Below are 25,054 nucleotides of genomic sequence, written 5' to 3'. Positions count from 1 at the left end.
AAGGAGTGTGGTTGCTTGCCTGTGAGTCGCCAGCGTGTGCTGCACCGTCCCCAGCCGTCGTTTGTCGCGAGGTGTGCTTGCAACGTTGGCGTCGATGTCCGGAAGTCCACAAAACAACAACGCGTCTCGCTTGGTCGCTCGCCCATCACTGCCAAGTCTATTCCAGATCGTAATCAAGACCCTGCTCGCCAATCGAGCGAGCCGATTCAATTATATCCCGGCACTCGCGTCGCTCGATCCCATCTGCTCCCCAACCGACCAGGCAGGCGAGCGAAGGGGAAGAGACCAAGCCGGGCTTCGACTTCTCCACGAGCCAGGTTCTACCTCTCGCGCGTGCACGAGAAGTGACGACGCACGAGGCGTGTTCTTCTTTGCTTGGAGAGAAGGCGGAGTTCCGGCGGTGGGAAGCGGGCGCGGGCGAGGGAGAGGGATTACGGCCGGTCTTGAGGAGGACGGTTCGAGGCGAAGCGACGTAGCCTGGTTGTTTCGCGAGTTCGTGGCGTCCCGCCGCTAACGAGCAAGACCAGTCCCCAGTCACCAAGAGAGCAGGGCAACGAGCAAGCCCTCGAGAACAGCGGGAGAGAGAAAGCGCCAACGAGTCCTTCGAACGTAGGTGGTCGGCACCAATCCGCCCGTTGCAAGCGATCCCCTGTACTTCCATCTACTACCTCTCCGTAACCCGTCCAACTCAGCCTCATCGAACCTGTGTCGCGCGAGCGGCCGACGGAAAACGTTGTCAGCTCGCCCTCCCTCTTCCTCCTTCCTCCTGCGCGCCCCGCCCAGCCCAAATCGGTGTGTTGGAATGGAATCAGGCTAATAGGTAAACGTGTTGCCCTTGATTGGGCGGAGACGAGCATCCGCCGTGAGGCGTTCTCGGATCGCGAAGTTTGGATTGTGCGAGTAGTTGGCATCATTTGAGGGGGTCCGGGAGGGCTGGGCCGGCGCGGAGTATTGAGTGGGTGGGAGAGCGGACGTACGAAGTTGGGCAGCAGCAGGCGAGAGTGAGAGCGAGCGAGCGAAGCGTAGGAGGGAGAGGAGTTCGTTCGCTCGCGATGAGGCGAATACAAACTGATCACAACGGCGGGATAAGGGGGACTTGTGGTCGCTCGCAACGCTTCGGCTGCTTGGTCTGTGTCAGATCCAGCAGCAAGCGTCTTACGAAATGTGCGTGAACTATCCGAACCGAAGTGCGAGCGAGTTGCCTCGATTCTCCTCCTCGTCCACTTCCCGAACTACGACGGCACAGCATCCAACAGCCGTTCCAAGGCACTCGTCACAATACAACATCGCGAAGTACGAGAGAGAAGAAGAGAGTGGGGGGGAGGCTATCGCTTCTCGGCGAGACTGCTCAGCCTCGACAGGAGCGGGAGGATGCGCGAGTTTTCGCTCGCTGCGGCGACACGGAGGTGCTGAAGCGCGAGGGTCGAGAAGTGGTTGAAGTGTTTCTCGAACCTGCGTCACGAACATCAGCATCAGCTCGAGAGGAGGGAAGGGAGGGGAGGGACGGACCGGTCGAGGAACGTCCAGTGTTCCTTGAACTTTGCGCTGCTCACGCGCGCCCAGTCACCGTTCGCTTCTGCCTCGCTCTGGACCACGATGAGCGTAAAAGTCGTCGTGTAGCTGTTGAAGACGTAGCAGGTGTTGAACAGCTTCTGATGGAGGATCTGCGGGGCGCAAACTCGTCAGCCGAGCAGTGTGCTTGAGAGCGAGAGCGCGCGCACCTCGAGCAGGCTCTGGTGAGTCAGGAGACACTCGTTCGTGCACGTGTTGAGAAAGTTGTCGTGGTCCTTCAGGAGCTGGTCGACCGTCTCGCACCCCTCGAGCTTCTTCCTCAACTCGGCCCACCTAACCTCCAACACCTCGCTGACCGCAAAGTCAAACACCTGCTTGACGAAATCGTACATCCGCGCGCGGAGGGCAAACACGCGGCCCTTGAAGGCTTGGAGTTCGGGGTAGGGAGACCGACGACGCCAGGCGGGCGTCTTGAGGTGCTCGGTCCAGGTTTCTTGAAAGTTGCGCTCGAGGTGCTTGAGACGGAGGAGGTGCCGGAAGATCATCTGGTAGTAGGTGATCGACTTGCGAGAGAGCACGAGCGACAAGGGGAACTTGACCGAGTAGTCGAGGTCGAAGACTTCCCAGCCTGCGGGGCGTGCTACACTGTCAGTGGATTCAGCGAGTAGACGAGCTGACGCGTACGCACCGGTCAGCTCGCCCGACTCCTTGGCCTGCTTCTCGCTCGTCGCCTTCTTCCCGCTATCGAGGACATCAACAGGCGTCCCATCCGGTCCAACAATCGCGCCCGTCTGCTTGACAATCTTGAGCAACCAGTCCGCGACCGTCACGTCCTCGAACACGACGCGCAAGTCGTCCTTGAACGTCTCGGACTTGGCGGACCCGCTCTGGTTTGTCGAGCGCAGGAGGGCGAGGTCGAGGTGCGTCTGTAGTCGCTCGATTGGGATGCGACGCTTCTTCCGACCGAGGTCGAACTTGGCCATATCGAGGAAATGCGTGAAGACGTCGCCGGCGTGAAGGAAGAAGTAGTGCTTGATGGTCCTGCGTGGGCAAATCCTGAGTCAGATCAGCAGGGGGAGAAGCGAGGACGGCACGCACTCGAGGCGAGAAAGCAGGTCCTCTTGCTCGAAGAGAAGCTTGAGGAGCGTCTTGTTCGCGTAGGCGTACGCTGCTTCGATCCGCTTGAAAAAGCTGCGTGCGATGACGGCGGAGCAGAGTCAAGCGTCAGCGTCGCTGCAGAGCGTTGCGCAGGAAAGCACTCTCGAACGCACCCTTCAGCCTGCATGTCGACCATACCGTCCTGCTCGTCGCCCGAGCCAAGCCTGACCTCGTCCGGCACCTCGATCTCGATTCCGCATTCGCGAATGACGTTCAGGTACTTGCCCGCGAGCAAAATCTTGTCCTTCCACGGCTCGAGGAAGGGCGGGATGACGGCTCCTCCGGCGAGACCGCGCAGGCGAGGCTGGTCGTCCGCGTCGGTCGACGAGAACTGCATGGGCGACTTGCCGTTCCCGCTGGCGTTCGCTGACGACGCCGAGGATGTTCCGGTGCGGTCGCGGAGGGTGTAGCGGCGCTCCCAATACTCGTCGGTGTAGTCTGCGTCAAGCGTGCCGGTCGAGAAACCCTTCTGCTCCCGCACGCAGAACTCCTCCCACCGGTCCTCGAGCCTGCCCGTCGAGATCCAGCCGAGGAGGATCTGAGTGTATGGCTGGCTGGCGCGGAGGAGGAGATGCGAGTAGAGGTCGTGTGCGGCGGGGTCGCCCGAGGTGCGGATTAGTCGGTTCGCGATGGCTGAGAGTGTCTCGCCGCCGAGCGATGGGCCGAAGCGCCAGGGTGCCGACTTGTTGGCCGACTCAGGCCGAGCGGCGGTCGATGCAGCCTTGAGCTCCGCCAGGACGTCGCCGAGCCCTCCGCCGTACATGTCGTCGCTGTCGGCCTCCGAGTTCTCGTCCTCGTCCTCGTCCTCAACAGATGGTACGCTGAGCTCGACAATCTCGAGCGTCAAGGCGTAGACGAGCGCAAGAGCGTTGAGGGCGGGGTGGACGAGCAGCCAAAAGCGCTGAAGGGTGAAGGAAGACGACGAGTTGAACTGCTCTTCGATCCGGGCGAGGAGTATGAGATAGTCCTGGAAAGCGAAGACATGAGCTCAGAACACTCGAAGGAGAGACTCGGACTAACCTTGAGCATCTCGCGGATGGCCGCGCAGAGAGCGTGATTAACGGTGCCGTGCTCGAGAACCGAGTACTGCTCGATAAAAGCAGTGATAGCGGTGTAGTAGGTGGCAAGAGGGAGGAAGCGGGAGACTAGGGCCGAGATGCGGGGGTCTGCGGGTAAAGGCAGTAAGCAGGCGGAGGACGACCGGTGCAAGCAGGGATGGACGTACCGAGTTGCGGGTCGACGACGAACTTTGCACCTTGCAGCCTTTCGTAGTCGTCTTCGGGCGTGTATGCTGGGTCGAACTCGACATAGCGACCCTCGATGCCCTGAGAAACGGACGGATAAGCCGGACTGGCAGTAGCGATGGTCTGGCCAACGCACCATGAGAACAAAAAGCAAGTCCTCCGTCAAAATAGCCTCCTGCAGCTCCGCGCTCAACCCCTCGAGCGGCTCCTTATCCAGTCCCAGCTGCTTCCGCCGCGCCTTTGCCTTCCTCAGCTTCGTTTCCTCGTCCTCCTCGTCCTCCTCAATGACCGAGCCAGAATCAGATACATCGTCCTCCTCGTCATCGTCGATAGCCCCTCCATTTCGCCGACTGGCTGGATGTTGTGCAGTCGAGGTGCGCTTGCGGGCGGGTTGGGCGGCGACGCGGTGAGGGGAGATGTGCGGTAGGCGGGAGTTGACAGGTGCGCGGGAGAAGGACGTCTCGGCAATGAAGCTGCCTTCGGGAGCTGCTCAACAAAACGGTCAAGCGTGAGCGACTGCCTCTCGCATTGGGGAGAGGAGAGGGAAGACGAACCGGCCTCCTCCGCTTCTTCTGCCTCCCTGACGATGCTTGGCCTCGTCCGCCGAGCTGCACCATCTATACTCACCTTCTTCGACGCGGCCCTGATGCTACTTTGGAGCTGCAGTCGGCAGAGGAGTGCATCGCTCGGGTCAGCAAACAATGGCCTTCCTCCAAGCGACAACCCTTTCGCGCGAGCGTACCTGCTGCAGCTGCTTCTCCGCCAATCCACCAAACCGCGCAGCGCTAGCTTTCGGAGTCTTTGGGTGGTGAGGCGCCGAACTCGAGTACGCGAGCGATGAGGAGGGTCGGGCGGTGGTAGCGGACGCGACAGACGCGGCTGATGCGGGTCGGGAAGAGCGGTACGATGCTCTGGACTCTGTTCGAGCGCGATCAGACATCCCGAGAGCGAGAGAGCTGGAGAGGGACGATGTCAACCTCGAGTTCCGAGACGAGGAGGACTTTGGTATCCACGGCTCGCTCTTTTTCCAGTTCGTACGGGCCCTTCGTGTAGGTATCGATGGATAATGCAATGTGGCGAGCCCGCGCAAACACGAGCTCGATGATCTAAACTACATACAGCCCTTCTCCCCATCCCTCTTTCACTTCCCACCTAGCTTCTTCCTCATACCTCAGATCCTTACGACGCTCAGAAGTCAAGAGGGATGCCGGCCAGCTCGTCGCAGCCGAGCGCGATGTTGAGGTTCTGGAGGCACTGGGTCGCCGCTCCCTTGAGGAGGTTGTCGATGACGCCCTACGCAAAGAGTGTATCAGCTTCGCCGTGTGGGACTAGACGAGCAGAGACGCACGACAATGACGACGCGCTTGCCGCTCGAGTGAACCTGGATGCCACCGATCCGGACGCCGTGCTTGCCCGCAATCTGATAAATCTCGGGCACCTCGTTCTGAAGCTTGACGAGCTTCTCGCCCGCGTACTTCTGCTCAAACAGCTCCTTGACCTGCGACGCCCGCATCTCCTGCTTGAGGGGAACCGAGATGGTCGCGATGATGCCCTGGAACCAGGGCGCGACGGAGGGGATGAAGGCGGGCTTCAGCTCGTCCTTCGAGAGCTGCGCCTCGTCCGTCACGAGCTTAGAAAGCTGAAACGCCGCCTCGCGCTCGTGAATGTGGTCCGTAAGCGCGTAAGGTCGGATGCCGCCCTTGAGCGACTCGGCGGGGATCTTGGGCTCCGAGCCTGACTTGGTGCCGGCGCCGGAGAAGCCAGAGACGGCAAAGACGGTGGGAGGAGCAGACATGTGCGGGATGAGAGGGGCGGCGAGCATCTGCATGACGGTGGCGAAGCAGCCCGGGTTCGAGATGCGCTTGGCGGTGCGGAGAGCGTCGCGGCCGTACAGTTCTGCCAGGTACAAACAATGAAGTTAGCAAGCTGTACGGAGAGGCTGTAACGGAATGGCGGAGTCGGGCGAGCCAGAGCCGAGCAGCCAGTCCTCGTCAACGAACAGCCTCAGCGGCAACGACAGTTTTTGATAATGCCGCGTTACAGCTGAGGACTGCTCTTGATGGGAAAGGACTGGGACTGCACACAAACTCTTTGAAGGGGGACTTTGACTTGTTACGACTCGAGAGACAGGGATGTTGTTGAGGCGGGGGATGCATGTGATGGGGGAATCGGGATGGTGCACAGCGGAAGGAGAGAACTCAGGCGCGCAGCTCACCGGGAAGGCCGTAGGTCCACGAATCGTCGAAGCGCTTGTCGGCGCCGAGATCGATAACGACGCTCTTCTTCTCCTCGCTCTTGCCCTGCGCGCCCTTGTCAATCGCCTCGACGAAAGGCGCCATGACGCCGTTCGGGAGCGCCATGACCCAAGCGTCGACGGCGGACTGCGCCTCGAGCTGCTCAATCTCCTTGAACGAGAGGTTCTGGTACGTGACCTTCTCCTTCGTGTAGTCGCTCAAAGGCTGGCCGGCGAGCTCGCGCGACGAGCAGTGCGAGAGCGAGAGCGACGGGTGCGTGTTGAGGAGCGAGACGAGGTTCTGGCCGGTGTAGCCGCGCGCACCGATGAGTGCGACTCGCTTGGCTGCCGCAGCGTACGCGGGCGAGGTCGAGAACGACCGGGTCTGTTGGCCGAGCGCGGTCGGCGCGGGACGACGAGCCGAAGTCGAGTACGAGCGGAGAGCCGAGGCGAGCTTGGGCTCCGAGTGGACGGTACCGCGCGCGGACGAGGTGTACGAGATGGGGAGGTACGCGCGCTCGATGCGCTGGCTCGCATCGAGGTCCTTGACGAGGCGCTCGACTTCTCCGGCGTCCTGGACGCCGTAGTAGTACAACGAGCGACCGTTGCGGGTGAACGACCCGTCGGCGCGCTCAAAGTGCCACGACTTGTTCTCGTCGTCGGCCTTGGCGGTCCAGAACAGGCGCTTGAAGTCGCGCTTGATCGAGTTGAAGACGTTGTCCGTGACGCCGTTCTGGATCGCCGTCTGGTTCGCGAGGAACTTGGTCATGACGGGAGTCTGGCCCTCGGGGTGCGAGACGATCGCGACGACGTCGCACGGCTCGTCGCCGTAGATGGTGAACGGCGCCTGCTGCTTCTCGAGCTCGGAGAGGACCTGCGCGACCGACTTGCGGCCGCTCGTGACGTCCTCGTCGCGCTCGGAGAGGACGCGGCGGAGGCGGTCCTGACCGACCGCGTCGATCGAAGCGTGCTTGTACAGCTTGTAGCCGCGGCGGAGGAGCGTACCGGCACCCGAGTCGGTGAAGAGCTCCTTCTGGAGGTTGTCGGGCTGGATGATGGCGACGGACGACGAGCGCGGGAGGTGGTCGAGGAGGTCCTTGATCTCGCGGAGCTTGAGCTTGGTGCCGTACTTGACCCACTCCTGCTTCATCAAGTCGTCGTATTCCTCGTCGAGGTTGATGAGCGAGATCTTCTCCTTCGTGACGCCGTGGAAGAGCCCGCCCTTCTCGCTCAGGTAGACAATCTTGAGCGGCTCGAGCACCTTGGCGAGTTCGGCCGTCGCGACGTCGGCATTGACATTGAGGATCTGGCCGTCGGGCGTCTCGGCGAGCGAGGTGAGGATGGGAAGTGCGCCAGCGCGGATCGAAGCCTCGATAGGCTCCTTGTCGACGCCCGTGATGCGGCCGACAAAGCCGTACCGCGGCTTGTCGAGGTACTCGGCGGTGAAGACGCCGGTCGTGATCGGGCGAGCGCGCGTACCGAGCGCCTCGAGCGCAGACACGAGCTTGAGGTTCTCCGAGAGGAAGACTCGGCGGGCGTGCGAGAGCGTGCGTGCGTCGGTGATTCGGATGCCTGTACGGAACTATGGTCAGCATCCAGTGTATGACTGCACACGAAGCGCAGAAAAGAGACCCGGTGGCCCCACGCACCGTCAATGTAGTCGGGGACGATCCCGTCAGCCTCGAGGCGGGCATTCAGCTTGTCTCCCATGCCATGGACGACGACGGGGTACAGTCCGACGCGGTGGAGGAAGTTGAGTGAGAGGGTGAGCGACTCGAGGTCGTTGGTGAGGATGGCGCCGCCGACCTTGAGGACGGCAAAGTGGGTCGCGGACGAGAAGATCTGGAGGTAGCGCGAGACTTCGCGGCGCGAGGCGAGCGAGTACAGCAGTCGGACAATGGTCTCCTGTTCCGCGTACATCCATGTTAGCGAGCTCTTCCATCGTCCATTCGCCAACATCCACCATGGCAGAGTCAAGAGGGAGGCTTATCGGGCGGGGACAGGCGCTGTGACTGACCCTGTCTGCATCTGTGCCGTTTGAAGCCGCGTGACCGAGCCAGCGCTTTGCAACGATGTCGCCGAGCTCGTCGCTCGCGCGCTGCTGCTGCTGCTCGACGCGGCGCTGCGACTGGAGGAGGAGCGAGGATGGGGAGACGGTCGAGGACGAGAGGGACCTGCAGGCCTTTGCGGGCTGGTTGCGGAGAGCACGTCCGAGCTGTGCGCCCTGCCTCGTTGCGGCTGCGAGCATCCTGAGCGAGTGTGAGCGTAAAGAGCGAGGACGACAGTGATGAGGACGAGGAGGGGGAGGTTCAACTCGACGACAACGCAGCGCGGGTGGGTGGGCTTGACACTGTGTAGGCTGTTACATTCTAACTAGAATTACTGGGGTTTGCCTGATTTTACGGCTGGCATCGAGCAGCCCTCCTTGCCCTCGTCATCGACTTGGCTTCGTCCCCTTCACACTCTTGCTCTCTCGCTCTCTCCTTCTGCTTCCCACAAGCTATCACAGACTCAGACTCACCCACACAGACACAATGGTGCGCACCGTCCAACCTGCACTCGTCGTCGAAGCGCCGCTGACCCTCGTTCCCTCGTCGCTTGCGAATCCTCGACAACCCCCTCTGAATGCTCCGTTTGACCTCTCGCTACCTTGCCACGACTCCTGCGAGCAGGCCTCAAACGACCAGAACACCGAGCAAGAGTTCACCATCCAGCCTCACCCGGCAAAGGACAACGTCCCCCCTCCCAACTTCCCCGGCTCAGACGCAGAGGCCACCCCCGGTGCGTCCCCTCACCCTTCTACAGCCTCGCACTCCCCCTGACGTTGCCACAAACAGGTCTCGGCGGCGCCCCGACCCTCCAGCACCTCCATGACCCGAATCGCCCGGAGAACATCATGGGCGGACGCGGCAACGCCCCGCACGTTCCCGACAACGACAAGCTGCAGAACCTCGAGCAGCCCAAGAGTCGCGAGGAACTGAAGAAGTTGCAGGCGTCGCTGAACGAGGAGGGCGCGGCGGGTGAACTCTGAGCGAGGGACCACGTCCTCTTTTCCCTTTTCCCCTCCCTTTTCGCTCGTCTGTCCCGTAGTTCCTCGTGTTGTTGCGACTCGCAAGCGTCTGTCTTGACCCAGATGTGCTGGCTTTTGAGTCGAGAGACCGGAGCCTCGATTCTCCTCTTGACCTCCTCAACTTCACTCGTCGCGCTCGTCTCGCCGCTGCTGTCTCCCAAGCTACTTGCCGAGAATTTGAGCTACGCTAGAAACGCTCTAACGGCCCTCGCTCGCTCTCACCACCCGCCCTCATCCTCCCCCCACATCCCTCTTATCTTCATCTCCCGCACCCGCTCACACCTCTCACACTCATCCAATGCGTCTACCAGCCCTCCTACTCCCCCTCACACTCCTCTCACTCGCCTCCCCAGCTCTGGGCTGGGGCGCAGCCGGCCACGAGATCGTCGCAACCCTCTCCGAGATCCACCTCCACCCCTTAATCCTCTCCTACATCCGCTCACCCGACTCAGGTCTCCTCCCACCTTGGTCGAGAGGCCACCTCGCTCCTCTCGCGAGCTGGGCGGACAGGATAAAGGGATTGCCGGAGTATAGAGGCTGGAGTAATGGGCTGCATTATACGGGTTGGAAGGGGGATAGGCCGCCTGAGGTTTGTGCGTGGCCGGAGAGCATGGAGCAAGGTGGGGAAGGGGGAGACGGAGGGTGGAACTCGGAACATGATGTACTGAGGGCGGTGGGGAATTATTCGCAGAGGTTGCAGGACAACCCGCACGAGTGCGTCGCGCGCGTCTTTCTCGCTCGTCTCTCTTCCCTCCGAGCTGACAGGGCGTGTTCGTCGACGAAACCGATGCACAGCTGGCCCTCCTTCAATTTCCTCATCCACTTCCTCGGCGACATCCACCAGCCCCTGCACCTAACCTCGCGCGAGCGGGGCGGGAACGGTGATCCAGTTCTGTGGGAAGGGAGGGTGAGCAACATGCATTCGGTGTGGGACGGGTTGTTGATCGCGAGGGCGTTGAGGGAGCAGAGGAATTATACGAGGCCGGTGCCGAGGTGCGTTCGCTTGCGCTCTTGCGGCTTTGTCTCCTCTCCTGTCCACGCACTGGCGGGCGCTGACATGGTGAAAGAATGGCCGGCAAACCGCAGCAAACAGATCGAAGACGCCCTCACAGGCCGCATCTACGACCCCTACATCCGTCTCCTCCTCTGGGAAGGCGTCCGGTCCTGGTGGCGCACTTCCCTCCCCTCCTGGTTCACCTGCTCTTCCCCCTCCTCCATCTCTCCGCCCTTCAACCAGATCCGCCTCAACCTCGGCGCAGACGACGTCGTCTGTCCCTTCACATGGGCTACCGAGACGCATAGGACCACGTGTGAGATGGGTTTTCCGGAGGGGTACGAAATGGAGCGGAAGCCGTTGGAGGAGATCGGAGGGAGGAGCAACTTTTACGCCAAGATCAGGAGTGCGTCCGCTCCTTTCCTCTGCTCCTTCCCTTCCCTCACCTCCTCTATCATTCGGCTCCCTTCTCTCCGCTACGCTTGCGGCTAACATCACCGCCCTGCTCCTCGCCGACAGACTCCCTCACCCTCGAGCGTCTCCTAACACAAGCCGGTCTCCGCCTCGCGGCCGTACTCAACACCCTCCTCCGTCCCTACGCCGAACAATGGGCCCTCACGAACGCGCCCGAATTACTCTACGAGCATCTGGTGGGTGTGAAGGAGGAGAAGGGCGTGGAGGGGTTGGTGAATTTGAGGTGGATGGAGGAGGGGTGGTGAGTAGAAGGTTGAAGTAGAGTTGGGTTTATCCCGCTGCGCGGTGCTTGTATCACTTATCGTCGCTATCACTCGCTCGATCTCGGTACGGTCGCTCAAATGACGAGGAACTGAGCATGCCAGGGTGAACGCTTTCTCACGTCCCGCTCCCTTCCTTTCACTCACGCTTCCTCCGCTCCTCCGTCAAGCGCTCAGGAAGTACAGTGGAAGCGATGCTACGATGCAAACTATGTGAACGGCAACAAGCGGTACTGACAAGAAGAAGCGAGAAAACCGAGCGACTCGAAACCTAAGCGATTCGTCTTTCCTTCCTCCGTTTAGACGCGCTCGTCCATCCTCCGCAAGCGAGTCTCTTGACGCTCCTAGAACCTCTGCTGCGCCTCGCTCTTCATGCGCTGCACACCGCTCTTGACGACCTCCTCCGCCTTTCCGGCCTCGACACCGAAAAAGTCAGAGAGGTTCTTGGCGTCTTGGACGGTCTGGTCGGCGAAGGCGTTGAGCGAGGCGGCGAGGCGGCCGGACGAGATGGGCGTCGAGCGGGACGAGTTGATCAGGTTCGAGAGGTGCGCGTAGTAAACTGCTGGGACTGCGTCGCGGGGGGTGAAGCGTCAGCACGACGTGAAGCAGGCGTCAGGCAAGCGAGTCAAACGCACGGTGGTCGTAGAAAGGCGACGGGAGAGCCGCCATCGCCCAGCGAAGCCAGTTCTTCCCGCCCCTCGAGCCCTCGATCGCGCCGACCCTCGCGCTCGTCCTCCTCAAGTCAAGCCCTCCGCCCTGCTGCATCAACTCCTGCTGACTCGCATGTCCGCCCGTGACCTGAACCTCCGTGGCCTCGTGGAAGGCGCCGAGCTCGTTGGCCTTCCAGTACGGCGGGCTGTACGGGAGTACGGGGAAGAGGCGGATCTCGGGGCCGATGTGAGCGTAGTTGAGAAGCGACGAGGACGAGACGGTGCCGCGGAGGGACTCGGCGTCGGTCACGCCGGGGGGGACGGAGCAGACGATGTCGACGTGGTTCCTGACGCGCCAGAGGATGTTGGGGCGGTCGAGCGCCGTCGTGAGGTTGTGCTCGAAGGCGCTCGCAAAGTCGCCGTCGCCGAGACGCGGAGTGCCGAAGACGTAGCAGTCCTTGAGGTCGAGGTCCGCGCCGAGGTCATTCTCCGAGGCGAGGAAGCGGGCGAAGCAGAGCGAGGCGAGGGCCGAGCCGAGCGAGTGGCCCTGCAGGCAGTTCATGTACGGATTCAGCGACGGAAGCGAGGACCGCGGGGGAAGGGAGCGGAGGAAAAGCGAAAACTGACCGTAACGAAGAGCGGAATCTTGTGCTCGGTCTGGCTGTACTTGCTGTTCGCCTTCATCCTGCCGGCGATGTGGCGGAGGGTGCGGACGATGGATCCTGCAACAACGGAGCCACAATGAAAGTCAGTCCGGCTCTTAGCGGAAGATGAGAGGACGACTTGAAAGCGATCCGACGCACCGTAGCCGTCAGAGCCTCCGTCGCCGTCGTTGCGGACGAAGAGGTCGTCGTAGAAGCCCGAGTGAGCCTTGCCAGAGCCGGGACCGAAGAAGACGGCGGCCGAGGTCTTGGAGATGGTGGCGTCGACGAGCCACTCGGAGAACTGGACGGGCGTCGTGCCTGTGCGGTTTCATGGCCTGGTTAGCTTCTTTCGACGCAGTTGTCGGAAAGGAGCAAGCCTTGTGAAGCAGGACGCACCCTTGAAGCAGAGGACGATGAAGGGCCTGTCCGACGACCCGAGCGGCGTGTAGAAGATGGACGCGAACGGTCCGGAGACGGTCGAGAGGTCCGAGATGCCGTCGTAGGCGAGGTTCCACCTCGCAGCCTGCGCAAGTCAAGAAGGTCAAGTCTCGCTCGACGAGGAGGAAAAGCGTCGAAAAGCGTACCTGAACCTTGATCTTGGCCTCGCTCTCGAGAAGCTTCTCCTCGGCACGCTTCATCTCGACGTCGTAGGCGTGCGTTCCCGGCGTGTACTTCTTCTGAGTGCGGTCGAAGATGTCGGCGGCTTCCTTGACGAGCTTGTCGTTGCGCTCGTAGACGATTGACGACATGAGGAGGAGCGCCTTGGCGAGCGGGACCGAGAAGGTGCGGACGCTGGGCGGAGAGTCAGTCGCGCAGGCAGAAGAGCAAGAAAGGCGGGACGCACGTCTTGAGCTGCGTGAAGTCGGCATCCTGCTCGCCCGGGTCAGCTTGCTGAGCCTTCGTCGTCGCGACTGCGAGCGTAGCGTCAGGTCAATTGCTTCACCGCTAGAGCCAGCCTCATACGCACCTTGGCCGGTGAGGAAAGGACGAGCGGCGTCAATCGCCTCGCGGCTCGAAGCGCAGAAGATGTCGGGATTGGCCTGTCCGGACTTGGTCAGTCGGTGTGTACCAAGGGCTGAAAAGGAGCTCGCACGCACCCAGTTGGCCATCGAGTAGCCGTCGGCGTAGTTGTCCGAGATGAGCTGAATGACCCATCCTCCTCCCAACTTGCTCCCGACGTAGAGGACGGCGACGAGCACGCCGAGGACGATGTTGATGACCGGGTAGATGATCAAAGTGGCCAGAGTGTTGACGGGATCGGTGAAGGCGGTCGCGGGCGAGAAGATGAAGGCGGAGAGCCAGTTGAGGGTGCCCTGGACGAGGAAGAGGGCGTAGGCGGCGACGATGTTGCGCTTTGAGAAGTCGCGGAACCTCGAACGGAGCCCAGCAGGGTGGGTCTTGATGCGCCCGACGTCGTTGAGGTGCGCGTGCAGGCAAGCACGCTCATCGCGAGCGGGAGCGTCGTGGACGCGCGGGACAGACGGCGGAGGGGCTGCCGGAGCGTACGAGGTGGCTGAGGTGCTCATTCTGCGTGCCTTGGTGTGCTCCGTCAGGCGCACGAGCGGTGTCGAGGTGAAGGGAACGAGAAGAGAGCGAGGGCGGTGCGCAGGCAAGTCCGCTCGCCCAAAGGAGTTACGGCTGGTTTACGGATCTATAGAGTGTAGTAATGGCAGTGGAATGATAGACAAACGACTACACAGCGGAGGGACGGAACCGGCGACCCAAAAATGCTGGCACAGCATATCGACAATCCCCTTCGCTCACAGCGACAGCTGCTCGACACCGTCACTGACCGCGTTCAGCGCATCATTCCGCTGCCTGTCACGCTCCGCACTCGTCCGCCCCTCCCGGCCTTCGCCGCGCTGCCTCTCATGCTCCTTGGCGTTCAACTCCCTCGACCGCACCCGCGCATGCCGCTCGTCCTCCTCGTCTTCGGCCGTGTGGAAGCCGTCGTCGTCGCTCTCGTCCGTCGAGTCGGATCCGCGGCGCCCGTCGACGGCGCCTGCTTTGGCACCTCGAGTCGCTCTGGCGAAGCGTTGCGCCGCCATCACCGTGTTGATCGATTGCTTCCACTTGCGGCTCGGCGTCCTGCGGGCGAAGACGGCAGTCAGTATGCTTCGCCTCGCCTAGCGCCGCGGAGAGCGCGGAACGCACCAGTTCGCCTTGAATCCAGCGCTCAAGTCGTGCTCGTGCTCCTTGTTGAGCGCGTCAACCAGCCACTTGTGCTTCAACGCCTGTTCCGCCGTCGGCCTATCCCCCGGGTTCGGCTTAACAAGCGCTTTGATGAATGCTTTTGCCTCGGCCGAGACGTTCTTCCAGTACTTTTCGTGGAACTCGAGTTTGGCGACTTTGCATTCTTCGATGAGCTGCCGGGTCTCGGTCGATCGGAAGGGGATATAGCCGCAGAGGAGGGTGTAGGTGATGACGCCAACGGACCACAGATCGACGGGCTTGCCGTGCGGTTTCTGCAGCAGGACTTCGGGGGCTGGCGACGAGAAGCTCGGCAGAGAATCAGCGATGTGCACTGTTGACGCACACTCCTCAGAGTCTGCGCGAGTCTCTCGACGCACCTGCGTAACCTGGACTGCCCGCCAAACTCGTCAAGCTCTCGCCGTCGTCGAGGTGTTTCGCGATGCCAAAGTCGGCGATGACGATCTGGTCGGACGTAGGGCGGACACTGGGTGAGGTTCACGAGTCAGCATAGAGTTCGGCAAGCCAGGCAGTGGAACGGAACAGACTAGAGAAGGTTTTCGGGCTTGAGGTCGCGGTGGACGATGTTGTGCGAATGCAGGTACTTGACTCCTTCCTGTACATCGACGGATGGCCTGATCAGCTCACCGCCATGTAGAAGGTACAGCGCAGGACTGAGAGAGTTGCGCCGACGCACCAAAACATCCTTGATGACCTTTGCCGCGTCGCCCTCGGTGTACTTTCCGCGACTCGAGATCTGCTCGAAGAGCTCGCCGCCCGAAGCGAGTTGGAACGCGAGGTAGTACTTGTCGCGCGACTCGAAGTGGTCGTAGAGCTTGACTGCGAGCGCGAGGATTACGGCCTTCGTGAGTTCGCAACCAGCGTCTTACCTCCAAGGCCAGCCTCGAGAGCCTGACTTTTCGGGAAGCGAGGAACGCGCAAGCGCACCGATGTTGGGATGGTTCAAACCCGACAAGACCTCAATCTCGTCCAGCACAGCCTGCAAATCCCCCCTCAACGCCTTCTTCTTGACGACCTTGACAGCAACCTCGATGTGCCCGCCGACTTTCTGCGCGTCGTCGTAGTGCGCGTTTCCGGGTGGAGGAGACCAGGTTGCTTGTTTCACTCTGTAAGAGGGGAGGTGAGGTCAGGGATGAGTTTGGGTGCGAAGCGGACGAGGGGGGAGAGACGCACTCGCCAAAAGCGCCGTGGCCCTGCGAGCGACATGAGATAAGTCAGCACCTCCAGTACAAGGCCCTGAGTGACCCATCTATCCTCTAGCGCGAGCCGCCCAGTCTACTGCATCATCTCCCGCTCCTCGCGACCACATTGCAGAGCGAGCGTCACCACTCACCAAGACGCCCTCAAACTTGTAGTTCTTCTTGCGCGCATAGCTCTCTGCGCACACGAGTCACGGGACAGTCAGCTCGAGCGTTGTGGGCAGGAAAAACGAGTTTGCGACGAGAAGTGGGGCGGAGAGGAGGCGAGGGAGAGCGGGAGAGACGAAGCAAGGCGAGCACGCACCTGGCTGGTGGTGCAGCGAGTCGAGGATGCCCATTCAGGCGAGGCTGCTGGTCAGCGAGAATGTGAGGAGCGAGAGCAAAGGACGCCAGGAAGCGGGGAACTTCTCGCGGTGGAGGTGAAAGAGTTCGCCAGCGACTAGCAAGGCCAGCAACACTCTCCAGGCGTCTACGAACTGCTACGAGGAGGGCCGCGTCGACTGGGTCGTGCGTTTCAACAAGCGCGGCAAAGGCGAGTAGGATATTTAGGCGTGAGGGGAGGCACGATGCAAAGCTGGATGATGAAGACAATGAGCGACGAAAGAACCGAACGGGGGAGTGAACATGCGCAGGGGAAACGGGTAGGGGAGGTAAACAAGCGGGAGGGAGAGGGGTATCGTCAAGGGGGTCATGCGAGGGGGTCGTAGTCGGAGGAGAAGTCGTCGCACTCGTTGAGGTAGGCAATGTGGTCTTCGTCGAGTTCGGCAACGAGCTCTTCAAACTGAACAAGGAGTTCGAGGTAGCGGAGGGCGATGAGGAAGATGCAGGCGAAGAGGAGGAAGTCGAGTTGGCGGTAGCGCAGGGAGCCGTACTCGTACAGCTCGCGCTGCTTGACCGCCCACTCGAAGACGTCGACCAGTCAGAGCTCGAGCGGGACCGCACGGCGCTGGAGCTCGCCGTCGTCGTCGTAGTACGGCTCGGGTGCGTATTCCGCCTCGGCCCACTTGCGCATGGCGACCGAAGCTTTGAAGAACTGTGAACGTTGCCAATGTCAGCATCGTTCGCAAGTCGAAGGGAGAAAGCAGAACGCACCTTCTTGGCGGCATACTTCTTGACAAAGTTCGGGTGCTCCTGCTCGTGCTCGATCGGGCTCGACTCGAGCGGGTTCTCGATCGCCTCCTCGCCCTCGGCGAGACTCTGCGCCCACGACGAGAGGTGCGGCGAGGTGCGGACGACGTAGTCGAGCATGAGCTGCGCGGTCGGCTTGAGCTCGTCTTCCGTGTAGCCCGAGTAGTGGATCAAGTTCGCGTCCTGCGGAAGCGAGATCGTCAACGTCGTTCTCAGCGGTGGCAGAACTGCGCACTCACCCACTCGCCCTTCTCGAGGACGCGGCGTGCAAGCCAGGTCGCGGCAGCGGCGATGAGCGAAGGCGGGGCGGCCATGAAGCGGTGGTCGACGATCGAGATCTCCATGAGGTACTTGGCCATGGTGCGGCACTGGATGTCGTAGCCCTCGGCCTTGGAGATGCGGCGGAGAAAGTTGAGCGGGTTCGGGTACGACAGGTTGAAGTCGATGATGCCGAGGATGTACCGCTCGGCCTTGAGGAGTTCCTCGTCGGTGAAGCCTCCGTCGGTCATGAAGAGAAAGTTCTGCACCGATGGGCACACGACCTCTTCGTACTTGGCGGCGATGAAGAGGGCCGTGACGCCGACGAGCTGGAACTTGACGAGCGAGACGACGCGGACAGAGAGGAAGCGGTCGAGGATGTTGACGGCGAGGAAAATGGTTTCGGGCAACAGGCGGAACTTGGTGTGGATCTCGACGAGCCAGTCGACGAGAATCCCGCGCATCTTCCATGTCACCTCGCTCTGGTTCGAGATGTAATCCGGATCGGGCATCGTCGTGAGCTGCGCAGCGTGAGGCGGATCAGCGACAGTCTCAGCATGGATAGCACGTCCCGCACGCACCTCGAGTTCGCGGAGGTACTCGTAGATCTCGACGACATACGTCGAGACCATGAGCGGGTCTTCCTCGTCGCCGGCGTCCAAGTCGACCCACTTGGGCTTCTCCTCCACCTCAGTCTCCCACTTGCTGACCCTCGCCTGCTCATAGTCGACCGCGTCCTCGTCCTCGTCGTCCTCATCGACATACTCCAGCGGCTCAGGCTCGCTCGTCTTCTGCCTCTTCGCGCGCCGCCCGCCGTCCTCCAAGTCGAGCTCCTCGATCTCCCTCGCACGCTTCAACTCGGCCTCCTCGACCCTCCGCGCAGACTCGAGCTCGGCAAGCGCAGCGCGGTGCTTCGCCTCGGCCTCTTCGCGTCTTTGCCGCGCGGCGCGGACAGCGGGAGGGGTTGTCTTCGCCTTCGCAGCGGCAGCAGCAGCTGTTCGACTCGTGCCGGCGGCCGGGACGTTCGCGCGCTTGGTGGCGAGAGGGCGGCGAGATGCAGCAGTGGTGGCGGTCGAAGTCGAAGCCTTGACGCCGGCAGTCGGCTTGCGCAGACCGCGGACCTGCCTCGCGGCGGGCTTGACGTCCTCGTCGATGGCCATCGCATCCGACTCGAGGCCGGCCGCATCGTCCGCAGGCTCTTGCTTGACGCCGCCGGTCGACGACCGCGTCCGATACGTCCGCTTGACCGTGTTGGATGACGTTGCCGCAGCCGCAGGAGCAGGCGCAGCAGCCTTGGACGACGCAGCGATGGCTTTGGACGGGCCCGCGACGGCGAGCTGCGACTTGGAGGCACCCTTGCCGTTGGTCACGTCTCCAAAGGCCGAGCGCTTTCCTCGCGCGGCGGCGGTCCCGGCGGCAGCATTAGCAGCGGCAGTCTGCGCACAACGTCGAGGGAGTGTCAGCGGTGCGCTGTATCTGCAAGAGCTGGCGCGCAGACGCACCTTGTCGGCCAACACTCCCTTCGAAGTCCCGACAGCTGTTCGCCTCGATCCCGCTGCAGCCGACGTTCCCGCGGCCGACTTGCCCGTCACTGCCAACGCGACACCCTGCTTTACTGGCCCAGCAGCGTGAGCAGCCGACGCGGTGCGCGCAGGCCCTCCTCCAACCCGGTTTGCGAGGTCGTTTTCGACCTGCTGGTTCGTGAGCGAGCGGCGGGTGACGCGGCGAGTCTGCATGCGTCGACAAGAGGAGTGACAGAGTGAGGCCGAGCGTGACGTGGAGCAAGAAGACGGGCGCGAAGGGAGTGTGTTTGGGTGTGTTTGCGGAGAGGCGAGAGCGGGACGCGGACGTGACGGTGTTGAGCGAGGCCCGTCAGTTTTTCTCGCCCCGTGCGCGGGTGTGAGGGTAAGTGGTACGCACAGCCATAGTCTGTCGATGCACTGGGTGGGCGTACGTGCCCGTGCGAGAGGCGAGTGAGGCGGGCGAGGCGGTTGTTTGCGGGTCGAGGGAGACGAGGCGAGGGCTTCGCTGGCGACTGGCGCGGGGCTGGGCGTGCTCGGTGGGTAGTCTGCGGTGTCGAGTAGGGTACACAGGCGAGTCTGGCGGCAGCAGCAGGTGCACGCGCGAGTTGCGACGGGAGCGAGAGGACAGGAGGCGAGCGAGAGCCAGAGGGGCCAGGGTTGGGCGCGTCACGTGACCTCGACGCGAAGTTGACATCGCTCGCAGCCACTCCCACACGTTCGCTGAAGTCGTACAGGCTTGATAAGACCAGCTAATAGCTCTGTGACACTCTCTAGGTACTGCAAGTGTCCCCTGCGAAGGCGTCGTCGTCGCACTTAAGCTCGCTTCCTCCTCGAATGTCAACCTCGCTGGCTCGCTGCCCTGGTTCTCGCCCATCTCGCTGCAGACGAGCGCAAGGAAGCCAAGTCCAGCTCTTGCAAGACCTGGCGACCACCCTCGGACCGCACGCGCTCGCGACCGCCAGTACATGCGTTTGCCTCGAGCCATCTCATCGCGCCGCTCCGTCGCTCCGCGTTCCTTCTTCGCGCCGCCGGAGTTGCTCACTCAACTCGCGCGCATACCGAGCCGAAGAAGTGTTGACAGATCGAGGAGATCGACGTTGCTGGCCTGCAGCGTCGCTATGCGACAGCGGAAGGGAAGATACAACACGCGAGGGAGAGGAGGCAGGGAAGATGCAAAGAACGATAGATAGAGGACAACGATGCCACTCAGAGAGCAAATGTGTCTATGTACACGATACGAAACGCCGCTCAAACAAGACCAGCCGACAACCCTCCCCCGCTCAACCCAAACATTTGCTCATCGTACCTCCTCCGCGCCTCCTCCTTCCTCCCGTCCGCCAATTCTCCCGCATACCCATACCCTCCCTGTCCCTGCTGGTCCAGCTCCATCCCCAGTCCGAAAGCACCCTCGCTGTCCTCCCCGTAGTAACCCTCCTCAAACATCAACCCTCCACCCGCCGACCTCGGCTGCTGAGCATCAACAGATCCAAGTCCCAGTCCCTGCATCGACGAGGGAGTCCCCGCAGACCCCGGATCGCTATGCAAGAACGCGGACCAGTCTTCCGCGCCTGTACCGGTCGTCCCGGCGAACGGATCGCCTCCTGCGCTTCCTTCGCCGCCGAGCGAAGGCGAATGGACGAACGGGTTGGGCATCCCGCGCGCTCCGGGTTCGCCTGGGAAGACGGGTGAGGCGTATGAGGCGGTTGTCGGAGTGGGGTACGACGAGTTTGACTCGCTGCCGTTCCTGCCGGAGAGGTAAGGCGATCGCGAGACGTATTGATCGTGTTGCGGGGGCGGTGGATGTTGAGGGTGGTGCGAGAGCGAGGGGCTGTGCGTTGAGGAGAGGTGCTGAGGAGGCGGCTGAGGAAGGGCGTAGGATGGGGACGGGCCGGCATGGACTTGCACCTGGACTTGCACTTGCGTTGAGGCGGGATGGGGAGACGCAGAGCCGTGCGCGTGGCCGTGGTGCGACGAAGCACGGGAAGAATGCTGAGGAGGAGCGAGATGGTGTGGGCGATGTTGCGAGCGATGTTGCGAGGGATGAAGCTGTTGGTGCTGATGCTGCTGAGGTGGCTCGGAGAAGTGAGCGGGAGGTTGCGGAAGAGTGGGAAGAGGCGAAGTCGATTGTTGTCGGCCGAACGCGACGGGCTGAGGCAGTCCTTGCGGAGGATGCGGCGCGTAAACGAGTACGTGGCCGGGCGGGACCTGGAGCTGTGGATGTGACGGGATGCGCTGGACGGGATGCGCCGTAACGAGCTGGATCTGCTGAGGCGGATGCTGGAGCTGCTGCGCCTGTGCGATCGCCTGAGCCTGTGCTTGCGCGACAGCCTGAGCCTGCGCCTGCGCGAGCTGCTGCTGGTGATGCTGGTGGAGCTGGAAGCCAGGCGGCAGTTGCTGCTCGTACATCGGCTCGAACTGCGGCTGCTGCACGACGTGCGCAGACTGGCTTCCGCGCGGCCGTCGCTCGCCTTGTCCGCCTCGAATCTTCGACGCCGCATCCTGCGCAGATGGCGACGAGCCGATGCCCATCTGCTCAAAGTGCTGCTGCGACAACCGACTCCGACTCTTGATCATCGCGGGACTGGCGACCGAATCGTCAATGCCGGACGCCGCCTTCGCCGCCGACCGCTTCGTCGCAGACCCGCTCGCGCCGCCGGTCCCGGCTGCGACCGCACTCGCACTAAGGCTGCGGCTCATACCGGTCGAACCACCAACGCCCGGCGCATGAGGCGAACCTTGTCCGGCTCGACTGGGCGTCACCATCCTTCTCCCGCTCGTCCGTTGCGCTGCAGAAGGCGTCGCCTGTAGTCGACCGTCATTCCCCGCGTTCAGGCTGTCGAGTGAACCGCCAGCGAGCAGGTCTGCCTCACCGACCGAGCCACGACCGCTTTGCCGCATCGCATTGCGCGAACGACCTGCGCTCGTGACGGGACCAGCGAAGGACTGGCTTCGCGCGAGAGGCGGTGCTGAGGCGGGCGACTCGTTCGTTGCTGGAGCAGCGGATGACGGGCGGGCAGGTGTCGCCATGACGGAGGGGTAAGGAGCGGCGGAAGTCGAGGCGAGGTCTCGGACGTCCATGGCGGATTGCGAGCGAGGCAGTGAGGGAGCGGCAGAGGGACTAGCCGAACCACGAGGCGTCTGTTGTTCCTCGACCGATTCGAGGCGGTTCGAGCCGCCGTCGTTTTGGCTGGCGAGAGAGCGTCGAGTGCGGTTGCGCGTGTTGTGCTGCTTCGGCTCGTCTGGCGCTGGCGACTGTGTCGCTTCTTCAAGAGGGGTTTTGAAGAAAGGAGTGTCGGGCAGAGCGACCGTGAGCGAAGTGAGCATGCCGTCTGCGCGCGGGCACAAAGTCAGCAGGTTGAAGGAAAGGGCGGCGAGCGCAGCGCACCTGGCGACTCTTGTTTCGCTCGACGCTCCTCCTTGGCGATGCGGTAGATCTCGCGCAGGATCTCCATACGCTCGGGCGGGATGTGCGCGCTGACGGATGCGCTGCCCATCTCGAGGTCCTCGATCGAGACTGGTGCAGTCCGAAGAAGGTGGACGAGGAGGGCGACCCGTTCTGCGTGGGCGAGTGCATCAGTTTGTGACACTGGAGAAGCTAAGGCGAAATCGAGCGCACCTGCTTTGCTCAGGTGGTCCGGCTCCTTGTGCCGCACGTCCCGCGGCCACCAACCCGGTCGACTCTCCTCGCCCTTCTGGTACTGAAACTTCGTATGCTTCGCAGGCTGGATGACCTTGATCCACGCCTTGCAGACGAGCTTCTCCGTCTTCTGCCACAACTCGGCGAACCGCTCCGAGTACCACAGCGAGAGCTCGGCGGGCGTGAAGGTATGTCGTACCCAGCTGTCGTCGATGACGAGATGTGCTGGGAGAGCTCGAGTGGGAGGTGCAGTGTGGGGTGACGGAGCATTCGATGGCGAAGGTGCGGACGAGGGCCGAGGGGAGAGCTGCTGGTGAAGCTTGGCCGGAGAGGCGGGCGGTGCCGGGATTGAGAAGTTGCCCTCGCCGCCAAACATGACGGAGTAAGACGTCTCGAGGACGCTGGGATGGGCGGGAACCGTCGGTACATGTGGTGGGCTGGGAGGTTGCGGAAGTGCAGGCGAAGGCTTCTCCTGCGCCTCGACAGACACCACTTTCGGCGCCAAGTCCTCCTCGTCCGTCCTCAAGAGCTCGTCCTTGATGGCGCTCGCCGGTACTCGTCCGTCCACATCGAAGACCGCGTGCGCATCAAGGACCTCCTGACCCTTCCTGACCTTCTCCGCCCGCTCATCCTGCAGTCTCCGCGACAGGGTCTGCGCCTCTTCCCGCACCCTGTTCCCTAGCCACTGCTGCAGCTTGGGCTGGAGCGCCTCGCTCGCAAACACGTCCGTCTGCGAGGTCGACGGGTTCACCCAGAGGATAGCGAATTGCGACCCGTTGAGAAAGGCGCTTTGGCCGAGGCGGCGCAGGATGTCGCTCCGTCGTTGTCGGTAGTCTCGCTCTGCTTGCCGCCCCGTCTTCTTCTCCAGGCCGGCCGTCTCCATGACTGCCGTGTTGACCTGGCCTCGTTTCGAGGTCTGGCCGGGGAGCAACCGACAAAGCGTTTGCTGGACCGGTGCGGGTGGACTGGCTACTCGCGTCCCTTGCCGACGCCGATCGATGCGTCCTGCTAGTCCTGCGAGGCGTCGTAGCCGTCCTCAAAGGATGCTGGTTTGGCCGTGTCTGGACGCGTCGAGTCGGCGAGGAAGAGGGCCAGAGGCGGTATGGGCGGCCTAGGCAGCACAGATACACTCCCAAACCGGTACTGCAGGCGCGCAAGAGTCGTAACAGGAGCAGCGAGCGAGGAATAGGAGGCGAAGGTGAGGTCCGCAACTTCCGATGAGCGCATCCAGGCAAAGTCAATCTCTCCGGGCTTTCTGACAGACGCGGGCGAGTCAGAGACTGCTTTGAAATGAGTGTAATGCATCGGACGTCACGGGAGGATCACTACTACTAGAGAGCGGCGAAGGAACCCCCTCCTTCCGCCTGACTGCGTCCCGCACGGCCTATCGGACTATCCTACCACTGCCAGATCCACCAGCAGCATGGTTGCAGCCTCGAGAGGCGAGCGGAGCGCTTATAAGCCCCCCTTTGCCGCTTCTGAGGGGAACGACTGGTCTCTTCGTCCTCGGGGGACGACTTCACACTCGTATCGACGCCCTGCTCGCGTCCATGCCTGCTCCTCCTAGTCAGAGCAATGCGAAGGATCACCCGAGCAGAGAGAGAATCACCCTGCCAAAGTCGTAGCTGAACGGCGAGCGAGTCGAAGCATACCCAGCGCTGCGAGGCCCGGAAGCCATTCTAACGTCCGTCCCTAGCCTTCCACATTCCCTGTAGCTAGTCGGGACAGCAGCGTGCGCCCATCTTCGCGTGTGAGGGTTCAGTCGAGTTGAGCGTCGTAGCGAGTCGTGGTGTTCGAGCACAGCGTGCGGCGTGTTCGCGGGTCGGTGCAGCTCAAGAAGAATTGACAGCCAGTCTGCGTTCAAGTCAGAGCGGTCCCAGTCCAGCCAAGCGGTATGCAGCCAAGTCGACAGATGTGGAAGAGGCGAAGAGATGGTTCGCCTTCGACGCCTCGCACACCGCTCGCAAAAGCCGCCAGAGATGTCCTGCACCTGCCGAACACTCGGATTCACGGCACGACACGCCACTGTCCAGGCCGCACGATCCCGCGTCGCCGTCCCCGTCCGCTCCTTCACATCTTCATCGCTTCGGGCGGCAGCAGCGCAGGTGGCCACACAGGAGAAGGCCAGCCCAGGTACGTCCGATCTCAGGCTGAAAGGGGGCACGCCTGACCGTTCTCGCCGTTCCCAGCCGCCAAATCGTCGGGCTCGTCCTGCCCAGCAGGAACTGTCCTCAAGGGCCTCAACTACCTCAAGGACGCAAGCGATCCCGTCGCAATGGAGGATTCGGAGTACCCGTCATGGGTGTGGCAGCTCGGACAGCCAGATGCGCCGGTCAAGAGCAAGAAGGTGGATGTCGAGACTCGCCTGCGAGCAGAGAAGAAGGAGCTCAAGCGGCAACGGAAGGCAGCGATCAAGGCGCGGAATGCTCTCAACGGGTAGATATGCGGCTGTGGCTGGAATGTCAGGATGCTCGCAGGATGTGAAGGCGGACGAACGGGGAACCGTTCCTTCACCTCGATGCTCTTCGAGGTGCGCTTCGCTCTCTTCGCCACGCTGCTTACAGTCAGCTATACACAGCCGCGCCTCAGCGCTGCGCTTACGCAACTAGCGCGAGTATACCAGGCCGGCACGCTTCTCGCTCGTCCTCCCGCAGCCGGCTTTCCCGCCTCTTTCTCTCCGCCAAACTTGCTCGAGCGTGCCTAATTTCGAGAGATGCACGAGGATGCTCTCCGACGCGGTATTGAGGGCGAACGACATGTCGAAGCAGACGTCGAGGCGAGGAGGAAGGAGGAGAATAGGAGGGCTAGAGAGATAGGAGGCGACGATTTCGGTCGGTCCGCCGACGCTTGCGCACGCGG

General features: G+C 62.3%; 9 protein-coding genes across 9 annotated transcripts; 3 read left to right on the top strand and 6 right to left on the bottom strand.

Annotated features, from left to right (window-relative positions):
* Nucleotides 1–1,325: 1,325 nt before the first annotated feature.
* Nucleotides 1,326–4,854, bottom strand: RHTO_01393 (spindle pole body component ALP4; the record flags this gene model as incomplete). The annotated part of the gene is made up of 11 exons (XM_016415075.1): nucleotides 1,326–1,452; nucleotides 1,510–1,664; nucleotides 1,722–2,140; nucleotides 2,201–2,553; nucleotides 2,611–2,703; nucleotides 2,784–3,637; nucleotides 3,691–3,836; nucleotides 3,896–3,995; nucleotides 4,051–4,400; nucleotides 4,469–4,574; nucleotides 4,657–4,854. The coding sequence occupies 11 exons, from the start codon at nucleotides 4,852–4,854 to the stop codon at nucleotides 1,326–1,328; spliced, it is 2,901 nt and encodes a 966-aa protein (XP_016272865.1).
* Nucleotides 4,855–5,102: 248 nt separating this feature from the next.
* On the bottom strand, nucleotides 5,103–8,395 carry RHTO_01392 (N-acetyl-gamma-glutamyl-phosphate reductase / acetylglutamate kinase; the record flags this gene model as incomplete). The annotated part of the gene is made up of 5 exons (XM_016415074.1): nucleotides 5,103–5,207; nucleotides 5,263–5,810; nucleotides 6,130–7,719; nucleotides 7,797–8,052; nucleotides 8,165–8,395. 5 exons carry the CDS (start codon nucleotides 8,393–8,395, stop codon nucleotides 5,103–5,105), a joined length of 2,730 nt encoding a protein of 909 aa, XP_016272864.1.
* Nucleotides 8,396–8,681: 286 nt separating this feature from the next.
* Nucleotides 8,682–9,178, top strand: RHTO_01391 (uncharacterized protein; the record flags this gene model as incomplete). Its single annotated transcript, XM_016415073.1, has 3 exons — nucleotides 8,682–8,684; nucleotides 8,820–8,928; nucleotides 8,985–9,178. The coding sequence occupies 3 exons, from the start codon at nucleotides 8,682–8,684 to the stop codon at nucleotides 9,176–9,178; spliced, it is 306 nt and encodes a 101-aa protein (XP_016272863.1).
* A 337-nt stretch (nucleotides 9,179–9,515) lies between these two features.
* RHTO_01390 (S1/P1 nuclease) lies at nucleotides 9,516–10,930 on the top strand (the record flags this gene model as incomplete). Its single annotated transcript, XM_016415072.1, has 4 exons — nucleotides 9,516–9,931; nucleotides 9,983–10,210; nucleotides 10,304–10,617; nucleotides 10,731–10,930. 4 exons carry the CDS (start codon nucleotides 9,516–9,518, stop codon nucleotides 10,928–10,930), a joined length of 1,158 nt encoding a protein of 385 aa, XP_016272862.1.
* Nucleotides 10,931–11,289: 359 nt separating this feature from the next.
* On the bottom strand, nucleotides 11,290–13,765 carry RHTO_01389 (lipase, class 3; the record flags this gene model as incomplete). The annotated part of the gene is made up of 9 exons (XM_016415071.1): nucleotides 11,290–11,504; nucleotides 11,581–12,142; nucleotides 12,223–12,317; nucleotides 12,399–12,557; nucleotides 12,636–12,762; nucleotides 12,824–13,031; nucleotides 13,084–13,150; nucleotides 13,207–13,279; nucleotides 13,337–13,765. The coding sequence occupies 9 exons, from the start codon at nucleotides 13,763–13,765 to the stop codon at nucleotides 11,290–11,292; spliced, it is 1,935 nt and encodes a 644-aa protein (XP_016272861.1).
* A 234-nt stretch (nucleotides 13,766–13,999) lies between these two features.
* Nucleotides 14,000–15,987, bottom strand: RHTO_01388 (calcium calmodulin-dependent protein kinase; the record flags this gene model as incomplete). Its single annotated transcript, XM_016415070.1, has 9 exons — nucleotides 14,000–14,327; nucleotides 14,394–14,724; nucleotides 14,810–14,916; nucleotides 14,978–15,045; nucleotides 15,127–15,269; nucleotides 15,378–15,556; nucleotides 15,624–15,643; nucleotides 15,784–15,827; nucleotides 15,954–15,987. The coding sequence occupies 9 exons, from the start codon at nucleotides 15,985–15,987 to the stop codon at nucleotides 14,000–14,002; spliced, it is 1,254 nt and encodes a 417-aa protein (XP_016272860.1).
* A 581-nt stretch (nucleotides 15,988–16,568) lies between these two features.
* RHTO_01387 (G2/mitotic-specific cyclin 1/2) lies at nucleotides 16,569–18,961 on the bottom strand (the record flags this gene model as incomplete). The annotated part of the gene is made up of 6 exons (XM_016415069.1): nucleotides 16,569–16,682; nucleotides 16,742–16,960; nucleotides 17,017–17,556; nucleotides 17,617–18,471; nucleotides 18,538–18,765; nucleotides 18,956–18,961. 6 exons carry the CDS (start codon nucleotides 18,959–18,961, stop codon nucleotides 16,569–16,571), a joined length of 1,962 nt encoding a protein of 653 aa, XP_016272859.1.
* An 845-nt stretch (nucleotides 18,962–19,806) lies between these two features.
* Nucleotides 19,807–23,078, bottom strand: RHTO_01386 (DUF2841 family protein; the record flags this gene model as incomplete). The annotated part of the gene is made up of 3 exons (XM_016415068.1): nucleotides 19,807–21,887; nucleotides 21,944–22,114; nucleotides 22,175–23,078. The coding sequence occupies 3 exons, from the start codon at nucleotides 23,076–23,078 to the stop codon at nucleotides 19,807–19,809; spliced, it is 3,156 nt and encodes a 1,051-aa protein (XP_016272858.1).
* A 1,096-nt stretch (nucleotides 23,079–24,174) lies between these two features.
* RHTO_01385 (ribosomal protein L37, mitochondrial) lies at nucleotides 24,175–24,635 on the top strand (the record flags this gene model as incomplete). The annotated part of the gene is made up of 2 exons (XM_016415067.1): nucleotides 24,175–24,328; nucleotides 24,385–24,635. 2 exons carry the CDS (start codon nucleotides 24,175–24,177, stop codon nucleotides 24,633–24,635), a joined length of 405 nt encoding a protein of 134 aa, XP_016272857.1.
* Nucleotides 24,636–25,054: the final 419 nt, after the last annotated feature.

Source organism: Rhodotorula toruloides, assembly GCF_000320785.1.
Source record: "Rhodotorula toruloides NP11 unplaced genomic scaffold Scaffold13, whole genome shotgun sequence".
Classification (NCBI taxonomy): Eukaryota; Fungi; Basidiomycota; class Microbotryomycetes; order Sporidiobolales; family Sporidiobolaceae; genus Rhodotorula; species Rhodotorula toruloides.
This window is presented reverse-complemented; position numbering and strand designations above follow the sequence as displayed.